At 55.2% G+C, this 25,645-nt stretch overlaps 4 protein-coding genes across 4 annotated transcripts in view; all 4 read right to left on the bottom strand.

Moving 5' to 3' along the window:
* Positions 1 to 25,645, bottom strand: part of LOC141737638 (olfactory receptor 51E2-like) — a 109,148-nt gene that overhangs the window by 61,489 nt on the left and 22,014 nt on the right.
* Positions 4 to 1,651, bottom strand: LOC141737200 (hemoglobin subunit beta). Its single transcript, XM_074571844.1, has 3 exons — positions 1,463 to 1,651; positions 1,128 to 1,350; positions 4 to 249 (listed from the first exon to the last, which is right to left on the bottom strand). Exons 1-3 carry the CDS (start codon positions 1,552 to 1,554, stop codon positions 121 to 123), a joined length of 444 nt encoding a protein of 147 aa, XP_074427945.1. The 5' UTR covers positions 1,555 to 1,651; the 3' UTR covers positions 4 to 120.
* LOC141737249 (hemoglobin subunit beta-like) lies at positions 3,531 to 5,052 on the bottom strand. The gene is made up of 3 exons (XM_074571915.1): positions 4,851 to 5,052; positions 4,521 to 4,743; positions 3,531 to 3,761 (listed from the first exon to the last, which is right to left on the bottom strand). The coding sequence occupies exons 1-3, from the start codon at positions 4,940 to 4,942 to the stop codon at positions 3,633 to 3,635; spliced, it is 444 nt and encodes a 147-aa protein (XP_074428016.1). The 5' UTR covers positions 4,943 to 5,052; the 3' UTR covers positions 3,531 to 3,632.
* On the bottom strand, positions 10,306 to 24,662 carry LOC141737239 (hemoglobin subunit rho). Its single transcript, XM_074571904.1, has 4 exons — positions 24,455 to 24,662; positions 11,839 to 11,954; positions 11,498 to 11,720; positions 10,306 to 10,470 (listed from the first exon to the last, which is right to left on the bottom strand). Exons 1-4 carry the CDS (start codon positions 24,512 to 24,514, stop codon positions 10,342 to 10,344), a joined length of 528 nt encoding a protein of 175 aa, XP_074428005.1. The 5' UTR covers positions 24,515 to 24,662; the 3' UTR covers positions 10,306 to 10,341.

Below are 25,645 nucleotides of genomic sequence, written 5' to 3'. Positions count from 1 at the left end.
GTGGAGACTTCACAGGATGAGCTTTATTTGGATGTTAGAAGCTGTAGGCTCCAAAGCCGCATGTCAGCCGGTGCACGACATGCAGCTGGAGGATGCCGCCGGGGCTTTCCTGCTGGCCATTTAGTGGTATTTGCGGGCCAGGGCGTGGGCCACCACACGGACCAGCTTTTGCCAGGCAGCCTGGCAGTCGGGAGTGAAATCCTTGGCGAAGTGGGCGGCCAGGACGATGATCAGGATGTCACCCAGGAGCTGGGGGGGACAAGAGCACCCTTGGGTTAGCAATGCCCAGGAGCCTGCAGATCCCCACACAACCATCCACATTAGACCCAGGGAAACCTCCAGGCATTTTGTAGGCTTAAGAAATCTCCCTGGAGTCCTTTTTAAGATGAACTTTAAACTTGTTCTCTGCTCTTACTCTAAAGATTCGGGTTCTGCTACTGCTACAGGAAGAGTAATGAAAAACTATCCAGAAATTTTGTGGATTAAATTTCTCTTTCTCCCTTCTGGCTTCGTTTGGGAGTTTGTCCCCAGCAGAAGACCCAGCTGAGCTGGCGCCGTGGCGGGGGGCTCTCTGCCAGCCCCGGTGACGAATGTCAGGGTAACTTCCCCACGGGGAAACTCTCAGCTGTGGAGATGCAGGAGCCAGGGTTTTCTCTCCCCCTAGGTCCCGTTCCTCTTGTGCTTTTGGCATCTAGCCGCCATCTCCTGCTCCTCCCTCATCTCTCCTTTCTCCTCCATGCCAAGCTCCGCTCTCACTCCTTTGCTCTCCCGTTGGCTCAAACCTCTTCCTGCCCAACAACCGCTTTCACTTTGCTCTCCCCCTCCCTTTCCACACCAAAACCACCTCCTTGCCGCCTTCCCGTCTCCCATACATCCTAGCTTGCACCCTCCAGACAGTCTCTCCACAGTGATCACCCCTCAGCCCCTTCGGTGCTTTCTCACCAAGCTGCAGGTCGATCCCTTCCCTCCCTGTCCCTCTCCCCCTTGCCCCAACCACCAGCCCCTCTTCCTCCTGCACTGGAGTGTCTAGGGTAAATCCCTCATCTGGGGGGACTCGGGGTTGGGGGAGAAGCTGCCCACAGAGACGCAATGGCAAGGGCGGTTCCCCGGTGATGAGCGTGGCTCACCCTGAAGTTCTCGGGATCCACGTGCAGCTTGTCGCAGTGCAGCTCGGACAGCTGGGCGAAGGTGTTCTTGATGTTGTCCAGGTTCTTGACGGCTTCCCCAAAGGAGGTGAGCACTTTCTTGCCATGAGCACGGACCATGGGGTTGCCAATGATGGCGGTGGGGCTGGAGAGGTTCCCGAAGGAAGCGAAGAACCTCTGGGTCCAGGGGTAGACGATCAGCAGCCTGGGGAGAGACGGAGGGACACAAGCAGACACAGACACGTTAATCCTCCCATGATTGGAGTGATTTCTGTATCCAGGGTGCAGCTGAGCAGATGCCCAGGAGCTGGACCTACCTGGCCAGGGCCTCAGCACCGCAGTCGGCCACATTGACCTTGCCCCAGAGGCCGGTGATGAGCTGCTTCTCTTCGGCTGACCAGTGCACCATGGTGGCGGGTGGAGGGTAGCGTGTGGCTGCCGGCGGGTACGGAGGGTCTGGGCTCTTGCTCCCAAGGGGATCGCACGCTGGCAAGCGGCTCTCCCTGTCCCCGCTTTTATACACTCCGCCGGGCCCCTCCTCCTGCCCGTGCACCCCTCCCTTGGGCAGGCCCCCAGGGGGGGCCAGTGGCCCTGGCACCCGAGGGAGGGGACGTGGCGTCAGGGTGGGGCCCCAGGGCAAGATGCCCAGATCCACCACGGGACGGGACGGCCACCCTCCCCCCCATCTTTGATTTCCAGCTCCACGGCTCCCCGCTGAAGGGTGGCATTTATCTCCATGCCACATCCGAGCGCAGCGCCACGCAGGTCCCGCATGAGCCCCCGCAGGAAGGTGCATGCCAGGCTTGGTGCCCTTTGGATGGTGCAAACCACGAGGCAGAAGACTCGGTCATGGGTCTGTTGGGTCCTTCCTCTGGATGCACCAGCACTGTGCAAGCAGTTTGTCTTTGTCCTCTTCTTGCAGGACCTGCCAGGCTTTGGGTTCCCCTTGTTCTTTCCTATCAGCAATTTAACGATTTCATAGAATCACTGAATGGTTTGGGTTGGAAGGGACCTTGGAGATCATCTAGTTCCAACCCTTCTGTCCTGGGCAGAGACACCTCCCACTGGACCAGGTTGGCTCACTTTAGGGTAACGCCAAGAAAACCATGGGCAGCGGCTTGCAGTCAGAGAGGGCTCCTGTCTCAAAGAGCCCATTAGCAAAGGTCAAGCAAGGCTGGACGGGAAACGTTCTAACACAGGACCAACCAATTGCCTGCAGGGTGTTAACTCACAGGAGAGGTGGGGAAGACTGGGTATACTGGGGTCTGTGGAGATGCGCAGCAGGAGGCAGTGCCTGACCTGGCGATTTGGCAGCTGGAGGAGCAGAGGTCCTGCTGAGTGGTGGGAGAGGCAGCTGGGGCTCCTGGGGCTCCACGTTGGCTCCCAGCAGAGTGGGCCGGAGGTGGTGGGATGGGATGCAGGCGCTGGGGCTGGGGTTGGAGTTTGTGGGGCCGGACCCAGGTAGCGCAGAGGAGTGATCCAGCTGGTCCAGGATGACCATGGGGCAACATGTTTGCATTGGCCATGGGCTGCGGACTACCACCATTTCTGGTGGCTACTCCGTTCTCCTTTGCCTGCTCACTTCAGGAGGGGTCTTGGCCAAAGGACCCTGGGGCCAGGCCTGGGGGGGTTACACTGTTCCCCAGCCCTCCGCGCTGAGCAGTGCAGACCTGCTCTGGAGCCATTCGCTCTGCCTTCTCCCTGATAAGAGGGCGGGAGGGATTCACCACCCAGAAACCCCAAACATGTCCCTGAGCTGCTCTCGGTGGGGATGCCGCGAGTCTGCAAGGAGGACAGGAGGCTGGGGAGGGCCATGGTCCTCTGTGTGGCAGGGAAACTATTCAGGGAATTTCGGTTGGCTTGTGGAAAGTTAAAGGTAGGGGCCAGTGAAACCAGGTACTCTGTCCTTCCTGTACATGAAATTACCATTCTTGGCATATTTTTTGCCATACTGATATTTTGCCTATTACATTCTGGTTTTAATAATCTGAGAATGACAATGTTTTAGACAAAAAACAATAAAAAAAGCATTTTTCCTTCCATGAAGGAAGTCACAAATGATGGACCTCATCTCACTGCCTCTTCTCCCACTGCACGTTGCTGTACAAAGTTTTGTTCCACTTAATCTGCGAAAGACTTAAAAATTAAACTCAACAATGTCACCTGATGATGTCTCAAAAAAGCACCGGAGTATTTCTGTTTGTATTTTTTAGTGTGTTTATTTGTTTTTCTGTCTTGAATGTTCCCCTGGGTGAGTCTAACTTACATGAATTCATAGACAAGCCCATGGCTCATGTTCCCCACCATGTGTGTGAGCATCCCCTTCCCGTTCCCCAGCACCCCGGGGTGACCCCCACCCCATTCCCACAGAGAGGCAGACACCTCTTCATGGCTGAAGCAGTTGGTGTTTATTTGGCAATTAGAGACCAGCAGAACCAGAGGATGTTTCCCCAGGAGCATCTCCAGGCATGAATGCTTGCAGGAGGCTCAGTGGTACTCATGGGCCAGGGCATGGGCCACCACACGGACCATCTTCTGCCAGGCGGACTGGCAGGCGGGGGTGAAGTCCTTGCCAAAGTGGGCGGCCAGGACGATGATGAGGATGTCTCCCAGGAGCTGGCAATGTAGGGAGGAGAAGTCGTCAGCCCCGGTGCTGCCCCACAACATCCCTCCCCACCACGGCACCACGCAGGTGTTCGCACGTGGTCACCGGTTATTGGGGAATTCATCGCAAAGCAAGGAACGGATCTATCACAGCCCCATGCAGAGCAGCAGGCTCCTTGCACAGCTTGTATCTCTGGCACTCACCAGGGTGCCTGGATGTGCTGGATTCTCCTCCCCACACACCTTCCTTTGCCTGCTGTGCCGTGTCCTCCCTCTGCTTCGACTGGGTTTATCCTTTCTTTTCACATCCCTCCTCACCCTTGCTTTCCCTTGGCTCAGATCCCCTCCTTCTGCTGAAGTGGCTGTGTTTATTTTCTCTCCTGGTTTAACCACTCCATCATAGCCAAGCTCTGCTCTTCCCTCCAACCCCCCTCTCAGTTTCTTCCCTTCTGGTCTCTGGTTGCTCCAAGCCAACGTTGCTTCCCACTGGCACGTATTTGACTCCCGCATCTCATCCCCATCCACCTTGCCTGCTTCAGTCCCTCCTCTCACAGACCCCAGTCCCATAACTCCTCTCTATTCTCCCCAAATATGCCTATTCACTCACCCTTACCCTCCACCGCCCCTCCCTCAGCAGGCTCCCAGGCTCAGGCAGCCTCAGGGCTTCTCTCTAGGTCTCACTGACTGTTAGACACCCCAGAGACCCCTAAAGCCCTCTCCAGATAACAGAAACCTCTGCCCAGCTGAGGCTGGAGTCAGAGCATTGCTCACCCTGAAGTTCTCGGGATCCACATGCAGCTTGTCACAGTGGAGTTTGCTCAGCTGAGCAAAACATTTCTTGATGTTGTCCAGGTTCTTGACGGCTTCCCCAAAGGAGGTGAGCACTTTCTTGCCGTGGGCACGGACCATGGGGTTGCCAATGATGGCGGTGGGGCTGGAGAGGTTCCCGAAGGAAGAGAAGAACCTCTGGGTCCAGGGGTAGACGATCAGCAGCCTGGGGAGAGATGGAGGGACACAAGCAGACACACAGACACGTTAATGCTCCCATGATTGGAGTGGTTTCTCTGTGAAGCTGAGCAGATGCCCAGGAGCTGGACCTACCTGGCCAGGGCCTCAGCACCACATTCGGCCACATTGACCTTGCCCCAGACGCTGGTGATGAGTTGCTTCTCTTCGGCTGTCCAGTGCACCATGGTGGCGAGCAAGAGGGTTTTCCTGGGGCTTCCCTGAACAATGGCGAGGAAGTGGAGCCAAAGTCTGCCCCAGGGATTTTTATACACTAGTAACGGCTTGTCCTAATCTCAGTTCACGTAGCTATTGGTCGGGGCTGGGGAGGGAGCTGGGCTGCACAAGGAAAGATAGCAATTTTGGATGCCGTCCAAGGGGAAAAGAGGCCCTGTCCCCCCTCTGTCTTTGAGTGGACATGCACCATCTCATAGCCATGGACTTGTATTTGCAGCCCCGAGCGCAGGTGGAGCTGCCTGCACGGCTCCTCCTCGGCTGTGGGTGTCCAGTGTTGCAGGGGCAGCCAGAGGCTGGGGGCTGAACGTGCGATGCAGACCCAAGAAGACAGGCAGTGATATTCAGAGAGTTTGCAGTTCCCACCTTGACCGTGTTTTCAGAGTCTTAATGGTGCATGGGTGCCCTGCACTCCTGGGATTCATCCTGAACAGCTCTAGGCATCATCCACCCCAGCGACAAGGACCAGAGCCTTACTGGGAAACGCATCTTGAATGATCATTCCGAAATCTAGGCCCCCTCCTTTCTTGTCTGTCCTAGCAAAGAGCTTCAGAGTTGTCTGTCATCATTGTCCATCATGGTTGTCCATGCTGTTCTGAGCCTAAGCTCTCCTGTTTCGCGTCTCTGGTGCAATTCCCTGTCACCAGAGAAAGCGGATCCACCTCGAAGGCATGACTCTAGGTTACGGGTCTCAAGAGCACGGTGTTACTCCGTAGTCTTTAGCCTTAGTCCCATGAGGAGTACAAGCCAGGCATGTCACCCATGTCTGTTCCACCTGGTGCCAGCGGGTGTCTAGGACCAGGCTGTACTGTGCAAAAACCAGTCCAATGTTAATTTTATCTGCTGGCCCTCCAGGAAGAGGCCAACATAGCATTCATTTTATTTTAGACTTTGAATGTTTCATTACTGTGTGGGCTGATGACTCCCCTTAGTCTAATAACTGGGTGGCTTTGGGGCACAAGTCTGAGCTTAACCAAGTCAGAAATGGGGTGAACACCAAATAAAAGGCAGAACGAAATAGGGAACTGTGCTTATTTTTTCAGACTGCTTGCAGAAACATGCAATAAATCCTTGTCTGTATGGCACAAGTTGGATGCTTTTTGCTATACCGGGCGCTAGCGCTGCCAAACTCCTGAGTGCAAACACTGCTTATACCAGCAAAAAGAGTTCTTTTGATAAATAGCATACCTCATACCCCAAAAGAAATAAGCTGTCCTGGCAAACCAGCATTTCCACTGTTGGTAGAGCTGTCTTGATCAGATTGCTTGTTCACATGAAATAATTCAGCCCTAAAAAACAGCCTTGCAGGGATGATGTCTCACTGCACGCAGGATGCAGTCTGTCCTCTTGTCTTCTTCTTGGCAACCGTCTTTACAAATCTGAAGAGCACTATCTTGTCTCTTATCTGCCTACTCCAAATAGGACTGTCAATAAGTTCTTCCAGCCTTACCTCTGGTCAATACCATTACTCCCTGCAATTACTGTAAATGTGAAAGTTGTGATTTTTTTCCACCCTCCTGCTTGACAGGGCATCTCAATCCAAGGTGTTTCCTACTAACAGGGGAAGTTGTTGAAGAAGAAAAGTATTCTTCCTAGGATAATTTTGCAAACAGAGTCCTGATGCACTGTAGGATGCATTGATGCATCCTGGGATTCATCCTGAACAACTCTAGGCATCATCCCCCCCAGCGAAAGGAGCTTGCACTTAAAATCATGCAAGAAGTCTGTGATACAGCCAGGCACTGAGCTCTGCCTTCACCTGTAACCGGTGACCTGACCTCAAACCAAGCTCTCTAATTGCAGCGCAAGTTCTGCTATGTCTGCAAATTGGTTCAGGCACGTGTTTTCCCAGTTAATACAGACATAAGAAATGAGGAGGCTGTAACATCAGTACGTTGCTCTGCGGACACAGCTTCCAGATTCTTTATTAGCAGAATGGACCGGTGAATGGGTGGCGTCAGTCCTGCGGTACCTCGGCACCAGAGCAGCTCGGACGCACCATCCCAGGAGGGCAGTTTCAAATGCCCATCCCAGACATGAGGTGAGATGCTGAAACCAAGAGATGCAGCAAAGGACGAACAACTCCTGGGGCTTGCTGAGCTCCGCCGTATCTTTCCTTCTTTCTCCCTCCGCTCTGTCCCTCCCCAGCCCACGCGGCTCCTCCTGGCTCACCGCTGTGGGCAGCAGCATCTCCCGAGCTGGCGGTGTCCCTGCCGGAGAACATCATCCCGTCCAGGCAAGTGATTCCTTCAAAGTGCTTTCCAGCAAAGTGCTTTTCGTTTCATCTCTGGCATTAGTGCCACAGGGCACTTATCAGCTGACAGAAGGAAAGAGCATGAGATTAAACTCCATGTGAGGAGACTTCCAGGGGCTTTTTAGTTTTAAGTTTAGTCAGCCACAAAGACGTTTTAAGGAAACCTGCTCTGTCGGGCAGGCCCAGAGGCTGTTTACAACAGTCGGGCAGTGGTCCATAACGCCGTCAGAGGCAGGAGCTCACAGTCAAGCAGATGCAGCCCCGAAGGTGCCTCCAAGGATGGCAGGGTGATCTCGGCCAGGGCACCACGAGCACTGGCCGTAAGCAGCCCTGTACGCCGCGAGACGGCAGAGACACTTGGCAAAACACAAAGGCATGACAGCCCAGACAGCCCCATCCCTGCTCTCCGCCTGGGGCTTCTCCAGGGCATCCATCCGCCTCGTCCGTTTTTATAAGGAAGAGTTCATTTTAAATGCATTTTAAAATCACCTGCGTTATGGCCTGGGGGGCGGAGGCCTGGCTGGCAACATCTGGATGCTCAGAGCTCCCAGCGCAGGGGTTGTCTGTTGATGGTGGCACAGGGCAGGAGGGGAAATGTTCATCACAACGTGCCACGTAGAGGCAATTTCTGCATCTTTTTCCCAGTTCACGGAGTCAAAGGGAGATTTCCTTTCCCCTAGTGTGCCTACGGCAACACCTTGCAGCATGCTTATCCCCAGCAGGAAAACTAGGGCCCCTTTTGCTGTCTGCCTAGGATGGGTTTCACTATGCTCAGGTTTCTTCCCTCGAGCATCCTTCCAGACGGCTGTTCCATTTGTGTGGGTGGAAGATCCCCTAGGTCATCCCACACTGGGCCATGCCCATTTCCATGGACAGGAGCCTTCCCTTTTTATAGACAAACCGTCCCGATGACAGTGCAAAGCAGCTGCAGTGACGGCCTTTCTGAAACAAGCAGAATTAATTGGTCACTCTGATTGCAGGAGGCAGTGTCCCGCGCCAAGCTTTACCAGAGCCCTTATCAGCAGGAGTGGCAGCTGTGCCCAGCCTCTGCCGCCCTGGATCCCGGCCAGCCTCTTCTCTCTCCTCCAACACACGCAATTTCTTGTGTCTTAAGCCACCAGGTCTCGAGGGTGTCTTTGCTCCCACTTTATTTGCCGTGATCTTCCTTTCCCAGCTGAACAGCCCTGTGCGGGCTCATCCCACCGCTCTGTGCCAGCATCTCGTGGTCTCCCAGCTGAGGGCAGGAGCTCTCGCCGTCCCCCTTGGAGTGGAAGCAGCAGACAGCAAAACGGGAATGCGCCTCTGCCAGCCATGCCTTGGTCAGGCCATGGAGGGCTGGAACCACTTGGAAGGGACTCTGGGCTCCAAAAGGCTGTTTGCACCATGCAGAGATCGTGGGGCTCACTGAGATGGCCTAACAGAGGGTAAGGCAGAGGTTGGGTCCTGAACACGAGCCAACTGCTGTTAAGACAACTGCTAAGGATGGCTCAGTGTCCCCTGGGCACCTGGTGGCTCCCAGCCCTGCTCGAGCATCCCAGCGTCGCTCTGCACCAAAGCTGCAGAATCGCCCCCAGGGCTGTTTTATCTCATGGTAAAACACCAGCACTGCTTTTGCCCCCTGCCACTGTGCTAGTGGGGCTGGGCCCTCCTCCCCAAAGGTGCTGGTGGGGCTGGGCTCCCCTCCCCAAAGAGGACAGTCTACACAGCCTGATGGCCTGGAAATGCACACTTGGTTACTGCTTTCCCCAACTGCAGGAGTCCTTTTCTGTTCGGTGGCAACTTCTGATCTAGTTGAAGATGTCCCTGCTTACTGCAGGGGGGCTTGGACTAGATGACTTTTCAAGGTCCCTTCCAACCCAACACATTCTATGATTCTATAATTCTATGATTCCAAGGTGTAGAACTGCACTTTTGTGCTAACAAGACTTTGAGAACAGTCTTAACCTCCTGAAATGATGCTGAAATGCCCATTTGCTCGCTGAAAGGAGAATGACATGCTGCAGGAAACCTGGACTGGTTTCTGAGGGTTTTTTTTCGTTTCATTTTCTTTTCCCCCAGCCCTGGATGCTCTTGGCACTCCTTTGCGTCTGAGACAGGCTGTCTGTGTAGGACAGAGGGGTCATAAGTGCAAATCCCTGCTTTATCAGGAGGAAGGTGGAAAATTTATTCCTAAGTCATGCAAAACAAGGATTTCATCATTCTGTGACACCAACATGTCTGTCCTTGTTGCTTTTTAAGTTATTCCTGGAAAAGCATTGCTGAAACTGATGTGTTTAGGCAGAATCCTTCCACTCCAGTGAAAAAACGTGCTTCCATTAAGCCAATCTGAGTTAAAAAAAAACCCCTCTGATCAGTCCTGTTTTAAACAGCTGCCCTCACCCCTTTCTCTTGGGATCATACGCATGTTCTTTTCAATATCGTATTCTGATCAAAATGCACAAGAGTAACAGTAAGAGCAGTTTCATCGCCGATTCAGAAAGGCTTTTTATCAGCTTGTTAAAAATACGCCAGTACTACAATACGGAGGGCCAAATTTCTGCCTAATCTAAGGTGGCTTTGGTGAATCTCTACAAATTTATAACCCTGCATGCATGACCGGTGGAGAGGTTCGGGGCCAGACGGGCCCTTGCTTGCCCTGCAGCTTGCCCTTCTGCACTGAAAAGGTCAGAAATCCTCCCCCAGTGATTTCAGCAAGCTCAGAGGTGCTCAGAGGTGGGCTGGGACGTGCCCATCATTGGTTTAGAGGCCAATATTTCCAGATGTCCCACTGGAGCTCCATATGTGAGGGACACCTCAGCATCACTTTGTGGGTGGAGGTCCAGGACCAGCCCCACTGGGCAGGCAGGAAAGGGCAGCAGCGAGCAGGTTGATGTCTTTCGGAGACAGCCCGAATAGCCAGGAAAAGTCACCTCCCCTTTGGCCATCCTTTCTGGAGCGTGATGCTCCCAGCATCCCAGAGCCCACCTTCCCCCTTTCATGCCCCCCTGCTCCCTCCCTCCCACCCCACAGGCAGCCGCAGAGACACAGGAGCATGCTAAGAAGTCCAGAAAATATGGGGTTTTTTATTGACTGTTACAGACACATCTGCCTCCAGAGGGTTTAATGGTACTTGTAGGCCAGAGCGTGGGCCACCACACCGACCAGCTTCTGCCAAGTGGCCTGGCAGGCAGGGGTGAAGTCCTTGGTGAAGTGCGCGGCCAGGACGATGATGAGGATGTCTCCCAGGAGCTGGAGAGGAGAAGGAAACAAATCAGGTCAGCTCGGTGCTGAGCACCCCTTCTCCCTGCGCAGGACCCAGGGACCAGGGACTGGGGGGAGCTCAGGTCTCTGGTGGGTCCTGGAGGCTGCGACCCAGGGAATCTCTTTTAGCTGAATTCTCTGTGCAGGAAGATAGTCCTGTGCTGACCATATGTACCAGAACCCACCTGGTCTGGCTCTGCTGCTTCTTGCACCTGCGTTTTCCAACCTCTAGACTTTTTTTCCAGACATTTTCTGTCTTTTCTTTTTTTTTTTTCTGCTGTGAAACCCCATGCCTACTGGAGCAGAGGGTCAGCGTGAGGTTTATCTGCTACATCCCTAAAGTCAGGCTTACACAGAGACTGAAACAGAGGCCATCAGCCACATCCAGCCCTCTCAGTCCCTTCCACCCTAAAGTGCTCCCTCTCTTCACCCACGGTGAATTCTCACCCCCTGGCACCCTGTTCTCTTTTGCTTCATTCCCCTCCCTCGTCTGCTGCTCCTGTCCCCACGCTCAGACCTGTCCTCTCTGTCTCCAATCCCAGTCTGCATCTCTTCCCATCAGTGGCCAGCCCCTGACCATCCCACGCTTGCTTTTCTCTCTCCTCCCATGTCTGCCAGCCTTGGAAAAAGGGCAGACAAAGTCTGGGGTCCAGGAGGCGCAGGGAGAGGCTGCCCATGGCACCAACACAACGAGACTTCCCTCCATGCTCTCCACCCTCAGCTCCACTTGGCCTCCGGGCATCCTTCTCCCATTTTTCTCAAGCCATACCTACACAAGCCTCCAGGCTTTCAGTTCATCTCCCTGTATTTTTCCCCCAACCCCTCACAGCCTGGGGCCTGGCGGTTCCTAGAATCAAGTGCCCAGCCTTCCCCTCTCCCCCAGTTCCCATCCAACCCAGCCCCTTTCCATTTGATAACCAAAATACACGTTATTTGTGCATCTTTGAAACTCTCCAGGCGCTGGGCTACCCTGCAGGATGGAGGGAGAGAGGGTCAAGCCCCAAGCACAGCTCACCCTGAAGTTCTCAGGGTCCACGTGCAGCTTCTCGCAGTGCAGCTCGGACAGCTTGGCGTAGGTCGCCTTGAGGTTTTCCAGGTTCTTCACAGCTTCCCCAAAGGAGGTGAGCACTTTCTTGCCGTGGGCACGGACCTTGGGGTTGCCGATGATGGCGGTAGGGCTAGAGAGGTTCCCAAAATTATCAAAGAACCTCTGGGTCCAGGGGTAGACGATCAGCAGCCTGGGGAGAGATGGAGGGGCGCAAGCAGACACAAAGACATGTTAAGGCTCCCAAACGCAATTGCCATGGTTTCTGTATCCAGGGTGCAGCTGAGCAGATGCCCAGGAGCTGGACCTACCTGGCCAGGGCCTCGGCACCGCATTCCTCCACATTGACCTTGCTCCAGAGGCTGGTGATGAGCTGCTTCTCTTCGGCTGACCAGTGCACCATGGTGGCGGGTGGCTTTGCTGGGAGCTGTAGGAGGACACAGACCCCGTAGTGGAGCTGCAGACCCCACGGGGGGTTTTATCCCCTGCCGGCAGCTCCTCCCCGTCCTGCGCTGCAGGGTCATTGGCTGGGGACAGGGTGGGGGTCCCCACCGGCAGTGGGTCGGTCTGTCCATGGAGTGGTCAGTCTGCACTGAGGTGTGGTCTTCAAGGAAAAAGCCCTGTGACTTGCTTAACAGGCAGGCTCAGGACACAATACCTCTTATCTCCCCCTCCTTCCCCCTTGACTGCCTGCTCACCACAGCCATGCACATGCCACCCCCTGCCCCACAGCAGGCACTGACCCATGTGCAAGGCGCTTTACAACAGCTTCATCCCGGCAACACCCAACCTTTGAGTCCTCTGCAGGACCTACAGCCTCTCTAAACTTGAGGCATATTTCTCTAATGGGATAGATGACCTCATTTATGAACTTGGGCACTCCTGCACGGGAGCACACTCTTGGGGATGCCAAGTGCTGTTGCCCATGGCCACAGCTCTGTAGCTTCGGACACAGACCCGCAGAGAAGCCCCTGTCCGTTTTCCTAAGCGGGCAGCTTTCATCAGGCAAAAGTGTGGAAAACATCAGCCCGTCAGTCCAGCTCCTCCAGACCTGAACCATGTGCTGGAGATTCACGTGCTTGGTGTTAATGAATGGGAGATCACCTCCCTGCGCTCCAGGTTTCCAGGAATATCTGTGTGGGATGCTGGTGCCGTGGCAGGCTGCGACTGGGGCCAGGCTCCTCAGCTCTTTCACTGTGTGTACAGTATTAGCAAGGCATTGTTAATTCCTGTTTGGAAGTTAAATGCCTTGCACAAGGGTAGCAGGACCCCACCGTGTTACAACCAGACCAGCAACATCCATTCCCACCAGTTCAGGGTCTGACCAAAGGCTTTTATTTGGGTGTCACTTTCCCGTTGAACTACTGGGGCGTTTTCCTGTTTTTCAGCCTTGAGGTGAAGCTCTGCTCCCACGGCCAGAAAGGCAAAGCCAGGATGCTTGAGGTGTAGGGCATCCGGACAAGACCGTGGACTTTGGGTCTGTCTGCAGGCAGCCGAGGAGGTTTCATCCAGACCTCTGACCCATTCCAGTTACAGATCGATACCGCCCCATTGATCCCATCGGAGCCACACCAAGCAGTGGCACAAGCCCATCACTATGATCCAGCTGAGATGGTTCACGTCTGTAGTCACATTTCAGCTCCTTGACACAGGGTCCTAGGAGGCATTATTCATTTTCTAAAATTTCTGAATCCCAGGCAAGGCCCACAGGCCCCTTTCAGCAGTAAGCGAGGCACCGGAGAGGTCTGATAACACAGCGTGGAGCGGAGGCTGCTCGGTGCAGATAAAGGTATCATGCAGGTGGCCAGTGCTGGCTTTAGTTCCTCACCTAAAGAGCAGACACATGGCCTCGGTCCTTGAGGAGATCTGAAGACGTCAGGAGTTGTCAATTTTCAATGAGACAGGACTCAAAGGGTGAAATCAAACGTGCGCAAGCCTAAATTCACAGGCAGATATCCGCGTGATGTGAGCCAGCCAGCCCATAGAGCTGGGCACAGAGCTGGCCAAAACAGCTGTACGCTCAGCTGGGGGATGGCAATGAGTGACCGAGCATGGCCTTCTCATTTATTACTTCTCGTGTCCTGTGGTCCGCGTTTTCTGGCAGACCCACATTGAAAATAAAATCCAAGCTACCTCTGGGTCTATTATTAGCAATGCATTTGCCTCATCTGCGATAGGAGTCTCTTTGCCAGCTCTGCAGAGCTGAACTTTAAAAGAGAAGAGATAATGACGCTTTTCTTCTCCATTTGAGCCAGCAGCACGAAAAAGCTCAGGGATGGGCAGCAGAGAGCAGGAGGGGTGTGAAGCTGGGACAAGCAGGACAACATCAAACACAGAGGCTTGGAGGAGAGTATTAACTGCAGTATTAATATTTAAAAAAAACAAACAACTGTGGTTAATAAAATGCTTTTTTTCTGGACTCTGCAGAAAAGCAGGCAGAGACATGACTCGCAGTGAGAAACCTCAGGTCCTGGTCCCACGCTTTGGCCTGCTCAGGGTCTGTTTTCGCTGGTGCCGTTGCGGGAGCAGGATCACTTCTTCACGGGATGGTTAATGATGGATGGTCACAACTTGGTGAGGGAAAGGGGAAGGGGGAAGGCAGGGGAAAGAGAGTAGGAAGAGAGGCTGAAGTCGTTCCAGCTCGCTTGGTGCTACTTTTCTGTATTGATTCCTTTTAATGGTTTCTTTTATACACACAGTAATTCTTTAAACTCTTTAAATCCCGTAGGATGGGCACTCGTAGAGACGGAATAAAAGCAGGTGAATCAGCCAGCTAATCGGATTAGGGTCATATCGGAGACTCGTACGCCTCTGGATGTGGAGTCCGTAACAGGAACAACCTCTTACAGCCGCTCTGGGCTGTAAATTCATATATGAGCTTCAGCCTGCTCCTACCCCACTGGTCCTTTTGGCTGCATCCAATCTAGCACCGGTGCCTTCATTTAATTTGAGGGCCAGAGATAACTTCCCACCCCTACACTGCCAGTGCAAGCACCAGAAATGGTGCTTGGGGCAAAAGGGGACTTTGGGCTACTGTCCAGGTGAACCCCAAATTCAGGAGCAGAGCAAAGCCTTACCAAATGCTCACAGACCACAAGGAAACCAGCGGAGACGCTGCTCTAAACCCGTTCAGGATGTGGTCAACGACAGATTCGGGGAAATGCAGAGCAGCAGCAGGCTGGTGTGAATCACCGTAATTTATACAGCTTTCCCTGGCTGGGACTGTTTGGTGACTAGCTGAACAGGAAAGCCAAGGAGAATTGCTGAAAATGGATTTTTTTTTTCCTTAGGAGGGAAAGGGAGAATAGGAAAGAGCACAAAGAGAAGAGGTATGGGTGCACCACGGTGGAGATTCGGAGCAGATTGGAGTTTTACAGCGAGCGGGCAGAGAGCTTGATGTTATTACGGCGAGGAGAGTTATCTAATTTAGCTGTGGCTCATCGCCCGAGGCATTCCGCTTTCAACACGAAGACATTTCAAATTGTTTCTGTGCCGTAACGATAAACTAAGGGGAAATATAACTGCAGGTTAAATGAATGGCTCTCTGCCCCTAACGTGGATCTCTAATTTCAGGATCCAGGTTTAACCCATTGCACTCTTTAGTCCTTACTCCAAGAGATGTGGAGCACCCCTTGCTCCAGCTGCTCTGGCCTGAGTTTCATGCCACATAGCGACTTACGTATCATGCAAGCATGGGCCTCAGTGTTTTAGTTACCTTAGAGTCTTTTACTGATTTGCTTTGTTTTTGTAGGAAATCGCCTGGGTCTGGAATTTGGGTCTCAGCGACACTGCCTGAAAGTTGGGGGCAGGTTGCAACAGAAACGCATAGAGGAGCTCCAGGACACGGCAGGAGACGTGACTTGGCCCCATTCATACACCCCTGTCCCTATATCCCTGTAAAGGGATCCACCAGGACACACTCAGCCCTAAAGCCAGTCCAGTGTCACAGGCTATGGGGGGTTCAGAGCTGAGAGAGGTGAAGGGATGACGGCACATGGTCAGGCATAAGAGACGGGATCGTAGAATTACTTCGGTTGGAAGAGACCTTAAAGATCAACAAGTCCAACAGTCAACCTAACGCTGCCGAAACCACCACTAACCCATGTCCCTAATATTCAGGGGAAAAGCTAAAGATTTAATTAAACAGCTTCTGAGTTATCCCTCAACGCAAGAACTCAGGGAAAAGCAATCCAGAAATAGGCAAAAGCAGCTTTTTTATTCATGACAAGCTGTCTCCAAGACAGTCTCGTTTAAGGCAGTGTTTTTTCTGCCTATAACTGAGGTGATGGTTTGCTCTCCCCCCTCATCCTCATCGGGGTTTTCATCTGCTCAGCACAAGAATCACAGAATCATGGAATGGTCGAGGTTGGAAGGGACCTTTCAGATCATCGAGTCCAACCATCAACCCAACACTGACAAACCCACCGCTAACCCATGTCCCTCAGCACCACGTCCGCCCGGCTTGTAAATCCCTCCAGGGATGGCGACTCCGCCACTGCCCTGGGCAGCCTGGTCCAATGCTTGCCATCCCTTTCAGGGAAGACATTTTTCCTAATATCCATCTTAAACCTCCCCTGCCAGTTTCCCCTTGTTCTAAGAAGAAGGGCATAGGCTCCTGGCAGGAAGGTCCAGCCTGTGGTTTCCCACCTCTGCCCTGGCCTCCAAAACAAGCCCACATGAGCTGAGGGCTAGAGGAGACACCAAGTGGGACAGTGGGACATCCCTGGAGGGGTTCAAGGCCAGGTTGGATGGGGCTTGGAGCAAGCTGGGCTGGTGGGAGGTGTCCCTGCCCAGGGCAGGGGGGTTGGAACAAGATGATCTTTAAGGTCCCTTCTAACACAAACCATTTTCTGATTCTATGACAGCTCCAGCGGGGGACGTGGTGCAGCACTTCCCGGGGTGCAGAGGGGAAGGGCAACGGGGCAGGGGGGTGAGGGAGCCAGCTGGGGTTTTCCAGCTGTGACCAGATGTGTGATACTTTGCTGCTGGACCCTTGCGGCACCGCTTCTCCCCGAGCAGGGCTCTGCTTTGCTTTGCCGTGCTGGGGCGGGTGCAGCATCCCCGGCTGCAGCCACGTACCGCGACAGCCAGCTATCAGCCCCACAGAGGCTGGCCGGGACCCCCTCCCCATGCCCACCTCCCCCCCTATCGCCCACGGGCAGCCCATCGCCGCCCTGCGAGCCGCCCGCCAGATAGCTCCTCGCCACCCTCACTGCGACCTGAGATAAAAGCCAGCGCCCGGCCGCCCTCAAGATGTGACAGCGTGTTTTCTGACCCTGCGTTTAGCAGAAATGGGCTGAATTATTAGTGGGGCTGGGGTCTGGCTCTGCTGCCCACCGGCACACAGAGAGCCGTACAGGCATACCTTCAGGCACACATCAGCTGCCGGCGTTTGCCAGTCACACCAGTGTGCAGCCTTGGTATCTATAGGGTAAAATGAGTTTTTCTATCATTTTTTTCTCTTATGGCAGGTGAGAGGTGTTAGAGGACAGGATTTCAGGATCCCCCTCATCACTGCCTACTGCCCAAAGGCAGCATTCGCACCAGCGCGAAGTGTGTACCACCGCAGGAGGATGGGAGCTGACACTTGGTCACCAAGCCCTCCCCTCTGCTCCTCCGGCGACGTGGGCATCCCGAAATGTGTGTTCCCCAGGGCCCCTGGGCACTGCCAGAGCTGGAGATGAGCAGAGGAGAGAGAAAGGGATGGGGGCTGGACTAGATGACCTTTAAAGGTCCCTTCCGACCCAACATATTCTATGATTCTATGAAAATCAGACCCACAGAAAAGATCCATCCTGGGGTCTCCTACGCAAGCGGATGAAATAAGTGTTTATGATACCACGGGATAACACAGTGCCATGAATTACAGTGCCCCGGTTAGGAAGTCTACACAGCCAAAAGCCCTCGGGCATTGCCACGGTCCTGCGAGTGACACTGTGTCCCTCTGCGCGCTCAAGCCCCGCAGTGCAGCCCCACTCCTGTCTCCGGCTGAACTGTGGCTCATCCAAAAGTCCTGGTCCTCCTCGGTTTGCAGCATCCCTGCGGTTCTGCAGGCACAAAGAGCGCCTGGAGCTGGGGGCCGAACCGGTGCCCTCGCCCTCCGGTGTCACAGCTCTCTGGCAGGTCAGCGGGGAATTCCCCTGGACTCCGCTCTTTTTTTTGCAAACGCAGCTCTGCTGATGCACAGCCCGAACTCCTCTCAGTTGGTGACTCGGGAGAGCAGAAAGTGGCCAAAGAGACCCATTGCCCAGGGCTGGCCCCTGGGTGCGTCACAGGCCCAGGAAAGGACGAGCCGCAGAGCCAAGAGGTGCTGGCATGGGGGGTCAGGATTAGCCCGTGGAGCAGAGAGGGTCAGGGCTCACCCGCTGGGGGATGGGTTGGAGGGGAAAATCCCTGCAGGAGGGAGCCCAGCCGCGCCAGGCCAGTTGGACACCATCCTCAGGACCTTAGAGAAGAGGCGTGAAACCTCTGCCTCGGAAAGTCCCGGGGCTTTCATGGTGCTCTCAGGGCACACACGTGGCTCCAAATCTGAAGAGCGAGCACCACGGCTGCGAGTGGTGCCCGACGCTGCCTGCCTCCGCCGCTTCCCCCAGCCCCTGCCCCCGCTCCTGCCTTGGGGAGCGCTCCCACAGCTGGAAGGTGAGGTTGCTCCCCTCCCTGCCCCACGTCTGCCCTCACCTGTGGTCACTGAGGGAGCCCAGGGCTCCTGGGACAAACCGAGCCCAGCCTTGCTGCAGGGAGAGCGGAGGAGCCCCCGGCTCCGGGAGGATACTTGGTTGTACCTGTGCTGGGCAGAGGACCAGCGTGGAGAGCAGGAAACCCCTCCATGCGTTTAAACCCCGGAGACTCCAGAGTAAGGACAAACGGCCTCGCTTTCCCCCTAACAAAGCTCCAGTATCCTTTTTCCCTAAGGAACAGCTGCAGGTCTAGCTGGCTCTGCCTGTCATTGCTCTGCAGAAGGCTCCCTTAACCACAGACCCCCCCAAAAAAGCCCCCAGCACTGGGTGGGAACCACCAGAGCTGTGTCCCAGACCTTACAGTCCCGGGGCTCTTGCTAACGAAAGATGTCCCTGTGGCCTCGTTTGCCCAAACCACGACACCCCGCGAGCAGGGAAAGCTCCTGTGGAGCCAAGAAGTTTATTGCTGAGCTCAGGCAAGGACTTGCCTCCTCCTGTTTGTGGCACCAGCTGGGTCAGGAACACATTTTCTGAGTGGGTCACGTTCCCCTGATGCCTTTCAAGGGGTTAATGCTGGCAGCGGACGAAGCCAGTCCTGTTCCTGTGCCGGGACTTGGTTTTAGGAAGGCAGAAAGAGAGACCCGACTCCATCCTGGCACCCGCTATTTATTCAAGCTGCAAAAGCGGCTCTGGAAATGGGATGGCAGCCGGGACGAGCCCTTTACAGCCGCCGTTTGAGGGCTGCCTGCCGCCGTGTGCCCCTCAGCGATGCGCCAAAGCCCTGCCTGTGGGCCAGCCCCCCGGCAGAGCCTCTCCCCAGCTGTGCCCCTCTTCCCCCCCCCAGAGACCCTGGTGTTCCACAGCTCATCCCACCACCTCTGTGCTCCCAGGCCTTGTGGGGGAACCAGGGGCTGGCCTGAAGGCGGTTCCTAATGTTGCTTGAGGTCCCCACAGCACGGAGCCACCATCCCAGCAGCGTGCACCAGGCACGGGCCGTGTCTCCCAGGGAGTCCCAAATAACGGCATCTCTGCGGGGCTGAGCTGAGATCAGGGTCAGGGAATGACCCCCAGCCCCCCAGCCCAGGGGGACACTTTATTTTGGGGTACCCAGGCAGAAAGGCAGCGCTGGCACCAGCATCCCCTGCCCAGCGCTCAAGCAGGGTGTTTTAGCTCTTTCTGCCATATTGCCATGGGGGGCTCCCCCACCATACATTGAGTGTGATGAGTTTGCATCGGGCATCGGCGGAGGGGCCGGGGCGGGGGGGAGGTGAGGGTGCTGAGTCACGTCAGCCTCCCCCAGCCCGGCTGCGGCCGGGCGATAACTCGGCACAAACAGCAGCCCGGCTGCAGGGAGATAAGGCAGCCCTTGGCCAAGGAGCTGCGATCCCCTTTTGTGCTGTGTCAGACTTCTGACGCGGCAGAAAATTTTTCTGCTGAGGCAGCGTGGCAACCAGCTGAAAAATATTTAGCTTCTTTAAAATATTTATTTATTTTATTGTCCTTCGCAGAACCAGGAAGGAGAGGGCCGCCCTGGATTACCCAGGCAAGCAGGGGCTGCTCACCCTTGCAGCGGGGTGATTTTCATGATTGTCCCCCCCAGCTCTGCCCACGGCAGGCTCACATTCCCAAAGGGACGGTGGGACGTGTCCTGACAACCAGCCCCTCTTCTCCATCCCTCCCCTGTTGCTCCATTGCCTGTCTGTGTGTTGGCAAGCGGGGGTGAAAAGCGCCGGCTGCTTTTGAAACCTTTCCCATTTCCACAGGAAAGGGAAGCCCAGCACCTTGCTCCCCCTGCCAGAGAAAGGCTCTCGGGAGCCGGGGGGCAGAGGGCTCCCTCGCTCCCCCTGCGCTGGCTGGGAGTTTTCCTGGCAAGGGAAACTGAGGCACGGAGCAGGGCAGCTGCTCTCCCAAAGTGCCATGAAATGCTCATGGTGGGGCAGGATCCCCCTCAGGAAAGGGGGACGTTTGCTGCCCGTGCCCTCCTCCTACCCCAGGGATAAAACAAGGTGTAATCTCCCTTAGCCGGGCCGTCGTTAGCGTCGGTGCCAGGCTGGTTTGGTGTTTGACTCCATGCAGGTGGGCACCGAGCCCACGGGGCAAGCTCTTGTGTGCGGGGGAGAGCTGGGCGCTTTACACTGGGATTAAGGAGCTTTTTGGGTAAATGCGGTTTAGGGCGATCCGTAGCTGCCCTGGGAATCGCCTTTTTCTTCATGTTTGAGATGTGGCACTCCCTGGGGAACCCCGGTGCCGGTTCATTCGGAAGAGGAGCAACGTCCATTCGGGTTGATGCGAATGGAAGCAAACCCTGTTTTTCCAGGAAGGGAAACTAGAGGCACGGATTTAAGGAAGGGAGGGGGAAGGAAAAGAAATGCTGGCCAAGACGCCCCGCACGAGTGGCTGGAGCAGACCTGGCTTTTTCCCCCCCAGGAACCCCCACCTCCCCATGGCACCATGCTAGTTGTGCGTGTGGCTTTGCCCAGGGACGTCGGCACGGCACAGCACTGGACCCACCACCCCAGACCCCCTGTGGGTCAACAGGTGGGTGCGATGTCAGATGTGGCAAACCCACTGCCGGGGGATGGGGGGGTTCCTGCTCCCTCTGCTGTCAGTGAAACCTCACAGCATGTTGAGGCCAGAGCAGGGCACGGTGGGGCAAGAGGGGAAACTGAGGCACGGGCCTGGACACCCGTTGTGCTGCCAGCACAGGGCAGGGGGATGCCCAGGGGTACGTGGGCTTCCTCTGGACCCCAGTCCCACCAGTGACTGGGGTTCCCAGAGGAGGTGCTGGGATTCGGATGCCCCAAGCCCTTCCCCAGTTTGGGCGTTGATTAGAATCATAGAATCATAGAATTGTAGAATCGTAGAATCATAGAATCACAGACTGGTTTGGGTGGGAAGGGACCTTAAAGCCCACCCAGTGCCACCCCCTGCCCTGGGCAGGGACACCTCCCACCAGCCCAGCTTGCTCCAAGCCCCGGCCAACCTGGCCTTGAACCCCTCCAGGGATGGGGCAGCCACAGCTTCTCTGGGCAACCTGGGCCAGGGGCTCACCGCCCTCACAGCCAAGAATTTCTGCCCGAGATCTCAGCTCAGTCTCCCCTCTTGCAGTGGAAACCCCTTCCCCCTCGTCCCATGGCTCCCCTCCCTCATCCAGAGTCCCTCCCCAGCTTTCCTGGAGCCCCTTGAGGGACTGGAAGGGGCTCCAAGGTCTCCGCGGAGCCTTCTCTTCTCCAGGCTGAACCCCCCAACTCTCTCAGCCCGTCCTCCCAGCAGAGGGGCTCCAGCCCTCCCAGCATCTCCGGGGCCTCCTCTGGCCCCGCTCCGGCAGCACAGTAACCTGCTGCAGAAGCCGGGAGTGCTGCAGCGAGTCCGCGGTGGGGCTGCATGGGCTGTGCCTCTGTCGGTCAGGGCAGAGGGAAAGGGCTTTGCTGTCCCCTGGGGAGTGTGAAGAGCCCGTGCTCATGCGTGAGCTGGTGGGGAGCAAAATTCCCCCTTGACGGTCCGTGCAGGCTGTGGTTTTTGTGTGTAGCTGTGTGGGATTTACACACAGCTATCCAGGATGGGGATACGGTGGGCTTATCTGAGTTCGCTCCGAAAATAAGGCACCTCTGCCCCTCCTGGGCTGCCACCCCGGGCTGTGATCAGTCTCCTGGTCTCGCAGAGCTCAATCCTGCTGCTCAGCGGCAGCGATATGTGCTCAGCGGTTTGTGATGGCTGCGGTAACAAACCTCCACCAAAATGACTGCACAAACGCAAACGTTTTAGATCTTTAAGTTAACATTTCCCTAATGCAATTTCTCCTTGCCATAAAAATGCATTCACCGTATCCCGGTGCACCATATTTCTTCATTAGTGTTTTACCAGTGGGGTGAGACAGGCCCCAAAGAATACGGTAATAAATATAACTTTAGATACTGAAATCTGACCATCTTCATCCACTCTGAGGCGCTTGAGCTATAATGTTCAGCATTAAATATTCCATTTCGCCCCCTCCCCAACAATGGCTATTAAAGCATTTTGTTCTCATCATTTCCTCTAGTCAGATGAAATCCTCCCGGGGCATTTATTTTATTATTATGTCATTTTCAAAATGCTTCATCCATCAGTGCCCCAAATGCTGCAGTAAAATCCATCCCAGGATTTAGGAAGACCCCCCATGGACCTTCTGCCTCTCACAAGAACCTTCCTGAGGGCTGAGAGGGGTTTTAAATCATACCTAGATGTGCTCCTGACCTTCTGGATTGAAGTGTAATTGCAACACTGCAGGAGTGTCTGCCGTCACACCATAAAGGCACAGCAAGAGGTCTGTGCAGGGAAGACCTCAAAGAGCTGATGGAGATGGAGGTCGATGTCCCGGAGCGTCTCTTCTGGTCCAGCCGAACTCAGCGTGTCACCCAGGCGCGTGCTCCAGCCCTGGCCTCCTGAGGACCATCTCACAGGGCTCCCTCAAATCCCTTTTCTCTCTCACCACTCCAGTGGCTGCGCTCTGGGGCTCATGATGCTCCGCACCCCAAAGCACCCCAATGGGAGGACTAAAAGATGAGTGAGTTACGGCAGGAGCTTGGAATGACCCAGGGCAGCCGATGGGGGCTGGGATGCTCAGGGAGGCATTTTGGGGCAAGCCAGGGGGGAAGCTGCTGAACCCAGGGTCATCCGGCTTCCCCTGCCAGAGCCGTGCTGGGCTCCAGGCTGCTCCTTACAGGGCAAGCCAAACACCCATCCCCACACCTCCTTGGTCTTCACCCCATACCCAGTGAGGCTTATGGTCTGGGTGGTCCATGGACAGGGCAGCAGACAGTGGTCCTGAAACAGTGGGTGAAGAAGAAGAAAGCTGGAAGGTGGAAGAAGGCAAAGATGCAGATTTGGGACCATGCACCTGTGGGACCATTCAGATGCGGGCCCCACAGGGATCAAGGAGCTTGAGACGGTGTTCCTGGAGGGCAAACAGCACATCTTGGAGACCCAGGACTTATGACCTGATGTTGAAGACAGCGTGCACCACTGGTCAAGAAGGCATCTGTCACACCATGGACACTGCTATGGGCTGTGTCAGCACAAGCGCCTTTGAATAGCTCTAAGATGGGCGGCAGGGATCCGGTGTACACTGTCTCTTCCAATACATGAATTAGGAGCTCTCAAAGAAGCGTGTTTGAGAGAGACAAAGAAGACAAGCATGTAGTGGCTCTAGATCTTCTTGTCATTGTGTGTCGCAGTTCAAATTCAAATTCAAATGAACCTTTAGTGGAAGGAAAAAGTCCTTCCTGGGCTATTACGTATATATGAACTGGTTCTGGCTCAGGAATCCCCTGGAATACAAATCGCTGGAGGCTGGGAAGGTGCTTGAGGCATTACTAAGCACACTTGTCCTGTTCTTACATTCTTCTCTTGGCATCTGCCTAAGGCCGCTTTTGGCGATGGGATGCAAGGCCCCATAGCTCTGGTCCGCTCCAGAGACCATGGACCTCTTCCAGGGTTTCCTTCCACATCCACAGAACTGAAGTGTGGCTGGCAACAACCTTTAAGACTCATCTGTCCACCACCCTGCCACAGAGCAGGAGCTCCTCTACCCAAACCGCGCCTGGCCTGAGTCTCTGGGGAGGGGGAGGAGGGGAGGAGGACGGCATCTCTGGAAGGGGTCGTCAGGGTGCATCCCCTGCCACCATCAGCAGGGATTGAGGGCACAGCGCAGAGCTGCATCATGTGCCAGGGTGGACCTGGCGCTGTGGGGGTTAATGCATCTGCTCTGAGAGCTGAGAAACCAAGAGCCCTCCTGCTCCCAGGCCAGCCCTCTCCCACGGTGGAGGATCTTCCATAAATCCTCCGCTGCGGTGGCCCTGAGTGAGGGTCAGGAGCTCAGGAGCAGGCTGCTTCCTTGCAGCGGAGCTGGTGGGAAGCTCGGGGCGGTCGTGAGCGAGGCAGGTGAGTGGGCTCTTTGCTCTGTGCCGCTGTGGGGGGGGGCTCAGCTGGGTCCCCACTCCCCCCAGACGCGGACAGGGTCCGTGATGCTCGCACCTGCAAACACCCCTGCGAACACCCTCCTACGGACCAGCTCCTTTCAGCTCCCCGAGGATGGTGTCGCTCCAAGGAGCTGTGCTCTGCCCCCTTTCCAGAGGGCTGGCACGGAGATGGGACACCTCTCGGAGAACCCAGACTCTCCTGTTTCCCTGCCTCCAAAGGGGAATGGGTAGCCCTGCATCCATTCAGAGAAAAACTTTATGCCAGAGCAGGGTGCAGCCCCTTTTCTACTCACAGCTTCGCGAGGACACGCGGTCTCAGTGAAATCCTGGGGTGCGTCCGTGGAATTTGTCATTTTGGGGAGTACGTAAAAGAAAAGCAACCAAAAGGGTTCACCCTCCTTTTGTGCTCCTCCTGCCAGGCTGTGACATGTGAGAGCTTAGTATGGCCCTGATCCCAAATTCGGGGCGGGGGGGGTTGTGTCTTGCATTCTGCCAGCCCAGCCCCAGCTCACGCTCTGCCTGCTGGAGATCATAGAATCACAGAATGGTTTGGGTGGGAAGGGACCTTCAAGATCATCTCATTCCACCCCCCTGCCCTGGGCAGGGACACCTCCCACCAGCCCAGCTTGCTCCAAGCCCCGTCCAACCTGGCCTTGAACCCCTCCAGGGATGGGGCAGCCACAGCTTCTCTGGGCAACCTAATGCTCCCTGGCTCCAGGGCACGCCGCGGTGGCGGGGGCTGAGTCGTGGCAGAAAACGTGGCTGAGACAAGGAGGTTCCCCAGTTCTCCATGCACGCAACTGACGCAGCGCCCATCTAGCACGGTGCGTGTCAAGCACACAGCAGGAATTGAGGGCAGTGAAAAGCCACCGCTGGCAGCCCCTGTACTCTCAGGGTGGAGGAGCCTGAGCAGGGGATTGTGGCTGCTTTAACTGATCCTGCCAGATGTTTGTGCCTGGAGATAACTTTCTCCCGTAACTCCACCTCCTTCCCCTCCATGTAATGTGGGGGATGATCTTTGATGAGTTTCTCTCCAGGACTACAGAAAACTCCCAGACGTTAAAGCTGCAGCTTTGTGCCAGCCCAGGTTGGCCCCTGGAACTTGCTCTGTCTCTGCAGGTACCCAAGGGTGCTGTGTCGGGCCACAAACCTGCACGCTGGCACCGGGAACGGCAAAGACAGGAGCTGCGGCTTAGAAGCCGTAGGAATTTGAGGAAAGAATGACAATTTTTCTGCAATTTTCTGAACAGATAGCTATTAAGTATTTTTAAATGTAATGGTTTTACAGTTATTCGAGTTGTTTCAAAAACTTTTATTGACTAACAGATCTCACTTGGCTCTCAAAACCAGTCATTTCCGGAGCAGTTTCTTAAAGCCCCTCTTATGCACGCTTTCATTCCCACGGGCCTACTCCCTGTTGCTTTCCATGGGATGTCCTGATAGGAAAGGGGTGGGAAAGACTTCTCCAGAAGATGCTAGAAAGC

This window comes from Larus michahellis, chromosome 1 (assembly GCF_964199755.1).
Source record: "Larus michahellis chromosome 1, bLarMic1.1, whole genome shotgun sequence".
Taxonomy (NCBI): domain Eukaryota; kingdom Metazoa; phylum Chordata; class Aves; order Charadriiformes; family Laridae; genus Larus; species Larus michahellis.
This window is presented reverse-complemented; position numbering and strand designations above follow the sequence as displayed.